The sequence below is a fragment of the Schistocerca cancellata genome, chromosome 7 (genome assembly GCF_023864275.1).
Source record: "Schistocerca cancellata isolate TAMUIC-IGC-003103 chromosome 7, iqSchCanc2.1, whole genome shotgun sequence".
Lineage (NCBI taxonomy): Eukaryota > Metazoa > Arthropoda > Insecta > Orthoptera > Acrididae > Schistocerca > Schistocerca cancellata.
Genome location: NC_064632.1, coordinates 343543021 through 343557759, shown reverse-complemented (window position 1 = coordinate 343557759; position 14739 = coordinate 343543021). Strand labels below are relative to the sequence as shown.

The 14739-nt window shown below is 39.1% G+C and overlaps 1 protein-coding gene across 3 annotated transcripts in view; it reads right to left on the bottom strand.

The window, feature by feature from the left end:
* LOC126091950 (PR domain zinc finger protein 10-like) overlaps nt 1-14739 on the bottom strand; it is a 239838-nt gene that overhangs the window by 53948 nt on the left and 171151 nt on the right. For all 3 annotated transcript variants that reach the window (XM_049907287.1, XM_049907286.1, XM_049907288.1), the window contains one exon: nt 5509-5688. In XM_049907287.1, coding sequence (XP_049763244.1) covers nt 5509-5688 — 180 coding nt within the window. The remainder of the gene's footprint in view (nt 1-5508; nt 5689-14739) is intronic.

Genomic DNA, 14739 nt, shown 5'->3' with positions numbered 1-14739 from the left:
AAAATCTACAAAAATAATGATTTCAGCAGATGGATCTCTACATGTAAATTCTCAGTTTACCTTATAAAATACTTTGTTTCTAATTGACTGCAAGCTGCTTTGGAAAGACTGAAGACATACAAGTATTTAAATAATCATTAAAACTCTTAACAGGAAATTAGCTACCTTTCATAAAAAAAATTTATTTTTTTATTTTTAATAATGAAGGGTGGTTAATTTCGCCATGATTTGACAATTTGGTGGCTTAGATTCGCTTGCTGGAATGGTTAAGTATGAGATGAACAACTGGATGAAAGGAAGGAAATTGCATCAACTTTGATTTTGTAATTAGCACCTCCTTCTCATATTTTTACTGGTAGATTATACTGCTAACTTTTAAAAACCATAGCCATCTTAATCTGGCGAATTCACAATCTCAGTTTTCATTTCAGTTATTATTTCTAGAATTTCTGCCAAATGAGATCATTTTATGTTTTAAATTCATTAATGCAGATTTTTAAGCACATCTAAGAGAAGTCGGAGCAAGGATTTGTTTTTTCTAGACATATGGGAGCAAACAGCAAAAATACACAAAACAGTGAAGAGGGTGAAATACAGAACAGCTGGAATGGAATCCGTTAGGATTTAAGATGACGAGAAAAAGGGCAGGAAGAATGGAACAAACACAAGCTTTGAAGCTAATATTCACAATAAAAACTTCAAATAAATTAGACACATAGCATGTGCACATTAACAACAGCAACAGAAGTAGCTGCTGAATTGGACAAGGAGCACTCCAGATGCAACAGTGTATGGAGCAGTTCTTCTTGTCAGATAACTGTTATGTCTTCACACATATGCAAGACACTTAGTATCAGTGCACAGAACACTCAATCTCTGAGACAGCAGCCACTAGGATTTTCACTTGTTACTGTGTCAAGAGTCCACGGTGAGAATTCTTGTTAAGTGAAAACCACCATCACAAGAATCAACTGGGCACGTTAAGATGTTTTGATCTCTGAGTTCACCAGTGACTACCATGCAATGAGCCACAGTTGTGTAAACAATTCTGGACAACAACAATCAGTGAGCAAATCATACCAACCAAAATCATCACTCTCTCTTAGAGGTACAGAAGTCACAACACAACACACAAAAATTAGCATAGGCACAGGAACAAAGAAAATGGACACTCTTAACTATGTACAAGAACCACCTGGAATTTTGAGCAGGAGCGAGAGGTCTTCTCATGTGTGGGATGAAATACTCTGTTCTTATCTCTCAATGACAAAGAATAAAGAAACCTAGTTTTCAATAATGTAATCTGTGCCTCCAACTACAACAACAGATGTCACCTCTACGCTCAGCATGATACACCGCTCCATTACTCCTGGACTGTGTGTGCCTAATGGTTTAAGGAACATTCCTCCCGTGAAGATGCTCTCGTAGAAGGAAACCCCCTCCACCCCAAAGGATGCTTGACTTAAAACCTATTGAGCACATCTGGGATCCCAAGACATGCATGATTTGGACACTGCTCTGAGCAATCTCAATGAGGTGTGGGTGCTGCTGCACAGTTATGAATCACGATGATTCTCTCATGGTTTTAGAATCATGTGGAGTCCTCCAAGACATAACACTTCATTGCTGTAATTGGAGCATAAGTAGTTGCTACACACAACTAGCTAGGTGTCTCTAATTCAATTGCTCTTATGTACAGAAGAGATTGTACTTAAAAAATTAGAAATTAGCTGAGAAATTATGCAGAGGAAACATACAAACAGCAGCAACAGTCAAGCACAAGAAGGAACACTGACAACAAGAAGAGTAACAGAAGTAAAAGATGCCAAAACAGGGAGGAGGACTAAAGAAAAAAAAACAAGGAGAACATACAGAGAGCAAGAAGAGGTAAAAAGGCAACATTAGAAAACTAAAGGCAAGTAAATGATGCAAAAACTTGTTCCAATAATGAGCACTTTGTTTACTGCAAAAAAAATCAGTACTGTTATAAGATACACAAGAACGGAAGAAACAGAAAGATCCTCTCTCTCTTTCCACACTTCCTTCTGAACCATAACCCCCCCCCCCCCCCCCCCCCCCGGTACAGTCTCCCAATGCCGCATACAACCGCAGGAAACACAAGCATAGCATATTTCTCTTCCCCCCTGCTATTCACCTCCCCACCCATCCCAAGTCTTTTCCTTACCCCACTACTCACTCCAACTACATTGCTGTTCTTGTCATATGCAGTCGGGCCCTAGCATCTGGAGTCAGTGGAAACATGCATGAGAGTTGCTGAGTGAATGTGTGCAAGTTCTCTGAACTTCTGAAAAAGTACTTCATCTGAAAACTAAAAAAATTCTAGCATTCTTTTTCATTGGTCTTGTCTGTAAGTCACTGCCTTCACTACGTGGCGAGTCACAATCCATGAAACACCACAGAGGTGAATGAGACTAGGTCTGTAATGTCATCACATGACTACGAGACCATAGTCATGTTCAGTAATCTCTGTTATACTTAGTCTTCTGTATCAGAAGAAAATTCAGCCAAGAAAGTTAATTAATCATGAGACAGAACTGCAGGTAATCACTAATCTTCAGGAGGAGGAATGTTTAGTGGTTCCAAAAACCATGTCTCGAAGTGATGACACTAGCCAATCTTTCAGAACAACAAGATCTTACTTGAGGGCAAGGGCTGATCCCTCTCATGCTGGGGTCTATGTAACATGTCCCTCCCTTTTAACCTTCCTCAGGCTGTCCCATTCTCCCACCTGAGAATTTATCTAACAGTTCCAAAAGCTAGGATAATGTCAGCACTTTCATGTGTCTTTCGGAACAACTAAACATTCCTCCACTTGAAGGTGAGAGCTATCCAGCAATTCTGTCTCATAATAAAGGATAATTATTAAGTGTGTGAAACATTTCAAATAACTGATACAGATAAATGGCCAAGAACATAATAAATGATGGGAGTATGTGACGGGCAAATCCTAAAGTTGTTTTTACAATGTTTATAAACGTTATACGTGTTCACCCTTTGTCAAGTGGCACACATCTAATCGGTGGTCAAATTCTCCCCAAACCAAACCCAGCATATCAGGTGTGTAGGTAAGAATAGCTGCTGTGATGCATTGTTGCATGTTTTTGTGGTAAAAGTTAAATGTAAACACTATCTTTGATGTAATCTCACAATAAAAAAATCGACTGCCATGTCGGCAGCTGCAACACTACCTATCTGGTGAATTCCTTGTACCACTTCATTGCACTGTTGTAAACTGGTGCTGCTTTGTGAAACTTGCCACTGAAAGCTCTTTGCGTACTCACTCACAGCTGGCAACTGCAAATTATAGCATGCAGAAAGCTTCTCTGCCTTGTTTACTATCATTTTCAGCAACTACAGTTGGTGGCACCCCTGTTGGTGGTTTCCACAACTAATTTGCAGCCCTGTGTTTAAAAGAGCTATGAGAGTTTGTCTTTCAAGTAACATATCTTTTCTTACATTATGTTAAGCCAGTTACACATACTGTGAAAAGGATAGATTTTACTCACCATATAGCAGAAATGTTGAGTCACAGACGCACATTTTTACGCAAATGTGGCTCATGCACATATAACCACTGACAGAGAGCAACTGTGCATGATGGTAGAAGCAGTCTGGGTGGTGGCGGAAAAATATTTCTATGTTATTTACATAGTTTTAAGTGTTTTTATCCTCCACCTTGGATCCTTGCTCCTTCCACCTGGGCCAATAGAGAAAAGTTTTCTTATCCCTGGCCAGAACCCTGTCCCACATACTGTTCCTACGTTGTTGCTTGGCTCATGGAATCCCCAACCCCCTAATTGGCCTTACCATCAACCATCAAATTACCGATCTCCAGCTACAACCCCTCCTTTCCTAATGACCTCCATCTGTTCAAATTCTGCCAGTGCTTAACCCTCACCAACACAATCCTGCAAAACCCTGTCAATCAGGCCAAAACCTCCTTGCAATAACTCCTTGCAATACCCCCAATTGGCCTTACCATCAACCATCAAATTACCGATCTCCAGCTACAACCCCTCCTTTCCTAATGACCTCCATCTGTTCAAATTCCGCCAGTGCTTAACCCTCACCAACACAATCCTGCAAAACCCTGTCAATCAGGCCAAAACCTCCTTGCAATACCTCCTCTCCATCTGTAAAATTCTCCTGCTGTGCAATCCCAAATTCCTACATACCATCTCACACATTAACCTAACCCCCACTCAATCCTCCCAACTGCCTCTAGTTGCCCTATGCTCTCTCCATCTCGTTCTTGTATGCTCCCACAAACAGCACTTTACTGTCCCCAACCCCAGGCTACCGTTACCCCCACGACCCAAACTGATTCCCTCATCATGCGCATTTGTTCGAAATCTGGTCTCGGCAGCCAGGTACTGTGGTTGTGTGGGTGAGCTGCATTTGTGTGAATGTATGTGTGTATGTTGTCTATTCTAGAAGAAAGTCTTCTGGCCAAAATCTTACATGTTTCGTGTCTTTTTGTTGTGCCCGCCTGTGACAACATTTCTGCTGTACGGCAATCTATCCTTTTCACACCATTGACATTATTCCATCCTGAATCTTCCATTGTTCCATTTACTCATGCCAATTTTTTAAAAGTTTCATCGACTTTATAACTAGACGGTATACTTTTTGTTTTCTCCCCGACTTTATAGATGCTATATCTATCAATTCTTTCTACAAATTTATAGTTTTCAAACTTTGCTGCTGCTGCAGACAAGTGCTTCATTTCTATTCTGAGTTTTCCATTGATGCCCCTGCTCTTTGCTCTTGGTTAATACTTCACTACTTCCATATCTTCCTCCATTCTGTATGAAATTTTTAGTTTTTAAAGTTCTTAGCCTGACTTTTCTGTGTCCCTCATTGTCTTATTCTGATGCGTCAAACTACTTTTCTTATGCATAAGTAATTTCAAAAATTACATTTGAATATTTTATTCCATTTCTGTATATGAAACTGACTCCAAATGTTTCTATAATATATTTCTTACAGGTCTGTGATTATACTCGTGCAGAGGGAAGACTGGTGGACAGAATTTTAGTACCTCTAACAATCATTCATATTTCCACCCCCCCCCCCCTCCCCCCCACACACACACACCATTTTTATTTATTACTTATCCTTGATTTCATTGATTTGAACATAATTTTTGTTGCTGCTTAATGATATCCTTATCCAGTGTTCAATATTCAAGACATACTTTTTCAACACATATGGCAGCCCAAAACATGTACATTTCTCACAAGATTCAATTTCCAAAATCAATTGTAATTCTTATATTCTTACAAAACTCTGAAAATTAATGCACAAACTCCTTAGTGACATTTTCTGCACACTGATGGAGTAAAAGTTTAGTTACTAAAAATGGTTCTATATACAAGGAGCTGCTGAGTTTCCTTCAAATTTCCAAACTATGTTTCAGTTACTGTGTAAACAAAATTAGGGTAAAGCACAAGCTTTGAGATTACAACACATCACAAAACAACTTACCTTCTCACAATACTGGCAGTAGTAGTCTCGTGTCGCTCGTAATATTGGTAGATTGAGTTCAGGTACGGTGTCGGGAGGAATCTCTGGATGGCGCTTAGCCAAATGGTTCACCAGCATGCCACGACGTTTGAATCCTACTAAGCAGGTGTGACATTTGTAAATGAAACAGTTGAAGGTGGACTGAAAAAAAAATGCACTAATTAGAATACTGAAACACTATGAGAAACAGGTAAGGAGAAATCTACTGCAAAAGATAGGGAGGCGGACAGGGGGCACTGGAGGTATGAGGCCCACTAAGAAAGTAAGCTTCCCAATGTTACTTCCTTTAAAGTAGACTAATTCAGCCAGGAAAATTGTGCATATGCAACAGATCTATGACGTGACAAACAGTGGCTGCAGATTAGTTTGTAGATCACATGACTGGTTTCACAGGTAGCCCTGCCTTTGATGGGATAGGTGATGTTAGTGACCACACTGGTGTAGGTAGTAGTGGGACGATGCATGGGACATGTCTTCCATTTTATTTTATTTTATTTTATTTTATTTACATGTCAAGTTCTGTAGCACCAAATTGAGCAGCAAATCTCCAAGATCATAGAACATGTCAGTACATGTAATTACAATATAAAAGTAATAGCAGATAAAAATAAAATGTTTATGAACCTGAAAAAAGTCAATCCATAAATAAACACAGTCAACTATACAACAAGAATCAGCTTATTTTTTTAAGAAACTCCTCAACAGAATAGGAGTGACCCATGAGGAAACTCTTTAGTTTTGATTTGAAAGTGTGTGGATTACTGCTAAGATTTTTGAATTCGAGCAGTAGCTTATTGAAAATGGATGCAGCAGTATACTGCACACTTTTCTGCACTAGAGTTAAGGAAGTCTGATCCAAATGCAGGTTTGATTTCTGCCGGGTATTAACCGAGTGAAAGCTGCTTATTCTTGGGAATAAGCTAATATTGTTAAGAAGAAATGATAGTATGGAATATAAGAGGGCTATCCACAAAGTACATTACGTTTTCGTTTGTGTCCGTTAGGGGCGGGGCTAGCGCGGCCATCTTGGTGTCATGGCATTCCGCCGCTCAGTCGGCATCCCGCCGTGCTAGTGAGAGGTTCGTGCTGTACTCCGTTGAGTTACTGTGACAGTTTGAAATGTCAGTGTTAATTGAAAATGCCGCGAAGTGTGAAGTGCGTGCTGTAATAAGGTTTCTAACTGCAAAAAACTGTACACTGATAGAAATCTATCGGTAGCTTTGTGAAGTGTATGGGGACAACATAATCACTGAAGGTGGAGTGTGTCAATGGGTTATAAAATTTAAAAATGGCCAAACTAACGTTCACGATGAAGAGCAAAGTGGAAGACCCAGCATAGTGACTGCCGAACTTGTCGAAAAAGTTGATGCCGCGGTCCGTGAAAACCGTAATTTCACAATAACTGAACTCTCTATGAGTTTTCCACAAATTTCACGAAGTTTGTTGCACGAAATCATTACCGAAAAGCTTGGTTACCACAAGTTTTGTGCAAGATGGATACCAAAAATCTTGACATAGATTCACAAAAATCAGCGAATGGCTGCAGCGTTAACGTTTTTGGACGCTTACGAGAAAGATGGTGACTCATTACTTAATCACATCATTACTGGTGACGAAACATGGGTTAAGCATGTGAACTGCGAGACAAAATTGCAGTCAATGCAGTGGGGGCACACAAATTCCCCCCAAAAACCAAAGAAATGCATGCAGACGATGTCGGCAAAGAAGGTGATGATGACTGTCTTTTGGGGCAGAAAAGGTGGGATTTTTGTGGATTTCCTGGAAAGAGGCACTACAATAAACTCTCAAAGGTATTGTCAAACTCTGCACAACCTCAGAAGAGCAATACAAAACAAGCACAGGGGAAAGTTGGGCTCAAAGATCTTGCTGATTTACGACAACGCCCGGGCCCACACGGCAAATGCCACTCGTGAAGTTCTTGAATCTTTTAAGTGGGGGTTGTTTCCTCATCCGCTGTACAGTCCCGACCTGGCACTGAGCGACTTCCACTTATTCCCAGCAATGAAGAAGTGGTTGGCTATGCAGCGTTCTGATGACGACGCACAGCTTCAAGAAAAGGTAATCACGTGGTTGAAGGCGCAGGCGGCCGTTTTACGATGAAGGAATTTCCAAGCTCATCCATCGCTACAATAAGTGCCTTAATTTAAATGGCAACTATGTAGAAAAGTAGTATGTAAGTGTGGCTTTCATCTGTATATAATAACAAAAAATTCCAATACTTTATTTATTTTTAATTCCAAAATGTAATGTACTTTGTGAATAGCCCGCATATATATATTGAGAGACCAATGTCAAAATACCCAGACTCGTTAACAGGGGTTGGCAAGAGGTTCGTGAACTTACAGCACTTATTGCCTGAATGCTCGTTTCTGAGCAAAAAATATCCTTTTAGAATGGGCAGAGTTATCCCAAAATATAAAACCATATGACATAAGTGAATGAAAATAAGCAAAGTAGACTAATTTTTGTATCAAACAATCACTCACTTCAGATACCGTTCGAACAGTAAAAATGGCAGCATTAAATCTTTGAACAAGATCCTGAACATGGGCTTTTCACAACAGTGTACTATCTTTCTGAACACCTAGAAATTTGAACTGTAGAGTTCCATTAATCATATGCCCATTCTGTGAAATTAAAATGTCAGGTTTTGTTGAATGGCGTGTTAGAAACTGTAAAAACTGAGTCTTGCTTTGATTTAGCATTAGTTTATTTTCTGCAAGCCATGAACTTAGGTCACGAACTGCACTATTTGAAATCGAGTCAACGTTGCAAACATCCCCTACTACCAAGCTAGTGTCATCAGCAAAAAGAAATATTTTAGAGTTACCTGTAATACTAGAGGGCATATCATTTATACAAACAAGGAACAGAAGTGGCCCCAACACTGACCCCTGCCCCCCCCCCCCCCCCCCCGACCCTACCCCACTCAGACCCCACATCACAGCCATTCTCAATAATAATGACCTTTTGGTATCTGTTGCTAAAGTAAGACGTTAACCAATTGTGAGCTACTCCCCATATTCCGTAATGGTCCAACTTCTGGAGTAATATTTTGTGATCAACACAATCAAACAACTTAGTTAAATCAAAAAATATGCATAGCGTTTGAAACCTTTTGTTAAATCCATCCAGTACCTCACAGAGAAAAGAGAATACAGTATTTTCAGTTGTTAAAGCTGAACTGTACATTTGATAGCAAATCATGTGATATAAAATGATCAATTAACCTTACATACACAGCCTTTTCAATAACTTTATCAAACACTGATGACATAGAAATAGGTCTAAAATTGCCTACATTATCCTTTTCTCCCTTTTTATAAAGTGGCTTTGCTACTGAGTATTTCACACCAGAAACATATATACCTGAGCCCTTTTCAGGGGCACAATTAACGATTATATCTATTAACATAGAAGGCATAACACCAGCCAAAGAAGAACTGCTACGAGAACTATGCAGTCAGCACCAGTGCCATATACTGTGCATACAAGAGATACATAGAAGTTGTGACATGCGCAGACCAAAAATAAACGGAATGCATCTCGCCATCGAAAGACCACATGATAAATATGAAGTGCTATCTTTGTTCATCCAGATATCCATATCTTATTAACAGCATTCATGCAGGAAAATAACATTGAAATTCTTACACTAGAAACAGTTAATTGCACTATTACATCACTTTATGAACCACCTCGTGCAGAATTCACTGTTAGCAAACCACCCAATTTTCTAAATAAACACGTGCAGGTTGTGACTGGCAATTTCAACAGCCGTAGTACCGTTTCGGGCTATGATCGTGAAGATGAGAATGGGACAGCAGTACAAGTGTGAGCAGTAGCAAGTCACTTGACTTTAATCCATGACGCAAAACTGCCTGGAACTTTTAACAGCGGCAGGTGGAGGTGAGCTTACAATACTGACTTAATTTTTGGTAGCACCAGTATCGGCTGATTGGTCAAGATTTGCGGAATTGCTGGGCATTGAAGTATCTTATATACAACCAATTCCCGAATGCTATAACACCTTCACGGCAGCTGTAAAGTGATGTTCAAGAATGTCTATTCCTCGCAGCTGTCGAACATCTTATATCCCCGGGCTTACTTCAGACCAAGCCACCCTCCTAGCGGAATACAGCTACTTATTTGATAAAAACGCTTTCAGTGAAGCAACTGTGGAAGCAGGGAGCAAGCTTATTTCCTCTATAAGGGAGACAAAAAGGGATAAGTGGATAAAAGCTATAGAAAACTTGGATCTGAAAAAGAGACTGCCATAAAGCTTGGAGACTTCTGAGACGCCTAAACAATGATCCGATTAAGACCATTACACATCATAATACCACTGCCAATCAAATAGCACATCAGTTACTGATGAACGGGAAGCCAACATAAAAACCCAAAATTGCAAAGAGAAGAGCAAGAGGAGAGTAATGGCCTTACATCATCATTCAGCATGGAACAACTACAGAAGGCTATCAAAAAAAGTAAAAATGGCAAATCAGCTGGCTTGGATGATACTCGAACTGAGCAAATCAAACACTTCGGCTTAAATACAAAGAAATATCGCTATTTTGTCGAAAGTCGACATGTTGAGAAACATGGCTGTTGTACTAAGGTTTATAATTTATAAAAAAAAAAACAGCTACCAGCCACATGTATGGTTTAAATGGTTTAAACCATACATGTGGCTGGTACCTGTTTTTTATAAATTATAAACCTTACAAAGAAATATATTCTCCAACTTTTTGAGAACTGTGTAAACAGAAACCAAATTCCAAAGATATGGCAGAAGAGTTGAGCGATTGCTTTGCTGAAACCTGACATGAAAGGAAATGATCCAAGGAATTTTAGACCAGTTGCACTACTTTGTCATCTTTACAAATTGCTGGAAAGACTGATTTTGAATCACCTATCACCTGCAATTGACACCTTACTTATACCTCAGCAATCTGGAATTCGTCTAGGTACAAGCTGTACTGAACAACTGCTAAAACTCACACAGTTTACACGAGATGGCTTTGAAGCTCAGAAGGTGACAGGGGTGGCATTTGTCGACTTATCAGCGGCGTATGATACAGTCAATCACCAGCTACTACTAGTCAAGGTCTACAATCTGACCAAAGATTTAGGTCTAACCAGACTCATCGCCTCCGTTCTGCAGAATTGAAGGTTCTTCGTAGACTTTCAAGGACAACGTAGCTGATGGAGACTACAGAAGAATTGCCTCCCGCAAGGAAGTGTTTTGGCTCCAATTCTGTTTAATATATACAGGAACAACCAACCTACAGCCCCAAACACCAAGAGCTTCTTACATGCTGACAACCTTGCTCTAGCCACCCAGAGCACAGATTTTGAATCAGTGGAGAACAAAATCACGAATGCCCTTGAAGATCTATCCAGATACTACAACACAAACCAGCTTAAACAAAACCCTTCAAATACCCAAGTGTGTGCTTTTCATTTGAGAAACAAGGAAGCCACTCGCAAGCTGAAAATAGCATAGCCGGGGGTTGAACTGGAACACTATGAGACTTCAAAATACCTAGGAGTGACACTTGATAGATCTCTCACTTTCAAAAAGCACTGCATGAAATGCAAATCAAATGTCTCCACCAGGAACAATCTCCTACAGAAACTGTCTGGATCACAGTGGGGTAGTCAACCTGAAACAATCCGAACATCTGCAATGGCACTATGCTATTCTGCAGCAGAGTATGCCTGTCCTGTTTGGTATAATTCAACTCATGCCAAACAGGTGGATGTAGCTCTCAATGAAACCTGCAGAATCGTAACAGGTTGCTTGAAACCCACTCCAGTCGAATGGCTTTACCACCTACAGGTATAACACCACCACCTGTTCGAAGAGAGATAGTTGCGAACAAGAAAGAAAGGCAGTGGAACAGGAAATTACTCATCCTCTGTATAGGCATGAACTACATCTGCAACGACTGAAGTCAAGGAAGAGTTTAATTAGGGCATCAAAGGAACTTAGAACCACTGCTCAAAAAACTAAGTTAATTTTATGGAGGGTTATGACCTAACTTCCACCTGGTTGTAAAAGAGTAGTTGTTGTTTTACCTACAGGCCATGACAGGGAATGGACAACTTGGAAGTCCCTGAATAGACTGAGATCCGGGGTTAGAAGATCAAAAGTTAACCTGGCAAAATGGGGATACACTGATTCAAATGATATTCGGTATGACTGTGGAGAAGAACAGACAGTCTGGCACATGCTTTGGTGTCGATTGTGTCCAGTCTCGTGTACAGAAGATGTCCTTCAACAAGCAACAGAAAATGCACTGGAAGTGGCAAAGTTTTGGTCAAAAGTAATTTAATCATAACTGTGGAAAATGTATGTATATGTACCTGTATCTTTCTGACACAAGAATAATAATAAACTGAATATTTTAATCGTTCAGGGAACTGACCATTCCTAAAGGAAAAATTACAAATATGGCTAAATACAGGGCTAACATGTGCAGCACAGTACTTTAATATCCTGCTAGGCACTCCATCATATCCATGAGAGTCCTTAGTCTTCAGTGATTTAATTATTGACTCAATTTCTCCATTATCTGTATCACAGAGGAGTATTTCAGACATCAAGCTTGGAAAGGCATTTGCCAAGAAAGTTTTACGGTTCCCTGTAGAAACTAAATTTCTAATAAATGAAAAGCACCAGTTGCTTTTGTTCTACAATATTAAATTGTTCTACAATATTGTAGAACAAAAGCAAACTGGTGCTTTTCATTTATTATAATGTTGTTCTACCAAGAACTGATGGAAGATTCTGTTAACGTAACTAAATTTCTATTTAATTCACCAGCAATGCTCATAAAATGATTGTTAAATACTGTACATATATCTGATTTATCAGTAACAGAAATATTTTTACTACAGGGTGTATACATGGACAAGGAAAAAAAAATTCCCGGATTTTTCCCGGATCTCCCGGTTAAAAATACATTTCCTCCCGGGTGAAAATACAGTTTTTCCGTGTTAAGTAACAGTATACTTTCCGTCTGAACTGTTATACTTATCAACCCTTTGAATGGATATAGTTTTATACAGCAGCGTAGAAATTCTCGGCACTTTAGAAAAAGAAACTCAGGGGAAAGAACGCGTCTCGGAAAGATCTTTGACGCGCACCAACATGTACGCTGCATATTTTCGTATTACGAAAGTATATATTCCAATTCCACCAACAGGAAAAGAGAATGGTTTAAGTTAATATACGTAGTGTTGCTACAAGAAAAGAAAAGCTTTCGCACACAGTATTTGTCGCTAAGATTAAAAGCTACAAGAGAAACTAAGTTTTCACATATAATGTTAATCTGTTTAGCGCATGTTACACTTTAACATACATCACACAAATACGCCAGTAAAATTTTTAATACCGACATAAATCTCTTATCTTCTGGGCTCGAAATTCTTCTAAATGGCTCGTCATCAAAGAGTTGATTTTAAAAAAAGAGGAAGCACTCTGTGATTCAAGAAATTCATCGTACATTCTCGCACGTAGTTCATCTTGCGTAAAAGACAAATTTACTTTGATAATAACACTTTTCGAACAACAGTTCGCAATATTTTCCCGCGACCTGTTAGAAATAGATTCATCTCAGCAGTTGCCAGACAGAGCTAGATAGGAGGCGTCACCCCGTATGTTCGTACGTGTAAAACTTTATAAAAGCTCTTACATTATGTCATAAAAGAAACAAGACATCAGAGGATACTCCAAGAGCGTCAGAATTTCGTGAACCATACTAAAATGCATAGTTCGCCTTAAAGCGCACATTCTTATCTCCAGATTTCCAACGATGTAGGCCTCAATCTGATATTAAGCTTTTCGGTATGGTTTTCGGGACGTAAATTTTCTTGGAGTGCCAGTACTGTATTATCTCAGGGTTGGTTCTTTATTATGGAATAATGCCATACGTGCTAGAAGATGAAAAGTGCACTTTAAATGCAGCGAACAGTTGAAACTAGCCAATAGTGTGGAATTAAACACTTCGTTTCAAATAAATTTACTGCCTCAGCAGGAAAGGTTAATAAAAAGCCAAATTTCTTTAGCAAACCGACAAAAATGACTTCATTGTTCTTCAAGGCGATTAATGCTTGACTGTCAGAAAAGTAGAAATAAAATAAAATCCGAAACTAGTAACATATTTTAGCCTTCCGTAATTATGTGAATGTATTTTAATTCACTTGATAGCGCACAGCCACAGAAATCCGCCTTGTTTTCATTGGACGTGAGAGCAATAAACGAAGAGGAAACAGAAAAATCACTAAATGTAGACACGGGTCACGTGGAGACTAACCCCCAACTATAACTCAGACTGTTCTGCACATCAGAACGTTAAAAATTAAAAAAAAAGACTTTTAGAAAATAAGTTCATTTTTTAGCGCACATCTTTCTGAATAGTCTGATACATAAAACAATAATTATCGAGGAAATGTAAGACATGTTATTTGGTCTTACGTGTGCCGAAGTGCAGTGCCACGCTCTTCACACAGCATTCTTCTATCGCTCATCACCGTATTTCGCTCTGAGGAATTGAAACGTGTATATTTTGTAATGGACGCCATAAAACTATTTAAGGACAGTGGAAATTAAAATGTCCTGTAGTGCCTCCTCTCCTGCTCCCAGTCGGCCGGTATGACATCCTGCCCCTCTTTTTCTTTTCTTTTCTTTTCTCCTCTTCTTTTTTAAAAAAGAATCGCAATTAATACTGGATGGGATTATTTGTAACCGGCAGAACAAGAACTCTTCAGAAAATCTGAACTCTCTATTGCCTATTAGCTAATAACTTGCTTTTCTGTGTGACATAAAATTAAATATAGGATACCTAAAACCAGTAAAGACAAGAGACAGGCAAGACAGTACACATTTCTTCAATCCTTAGGTCCTAGCGATTTTTCTCTCTAAACTTGCTACAGCTTTCCTTTCTGTGAAAGAACTATTACCTTATCAAAGTTCGTCAAACGTTTTGCTACACGAAAAATCGAAATGTCGTTGTCTAATACTGAAAAAGCTGTTAATACAAATAGTACCCACTGGTGTGGTTTCTCGATCTGATTACGTCTATTTTGTCACTGTATGCTGGATAAAACAAAATAGGCCTTTCTAATATTACTGCAATTGTAACACACACCAAATAAGCTAGACTG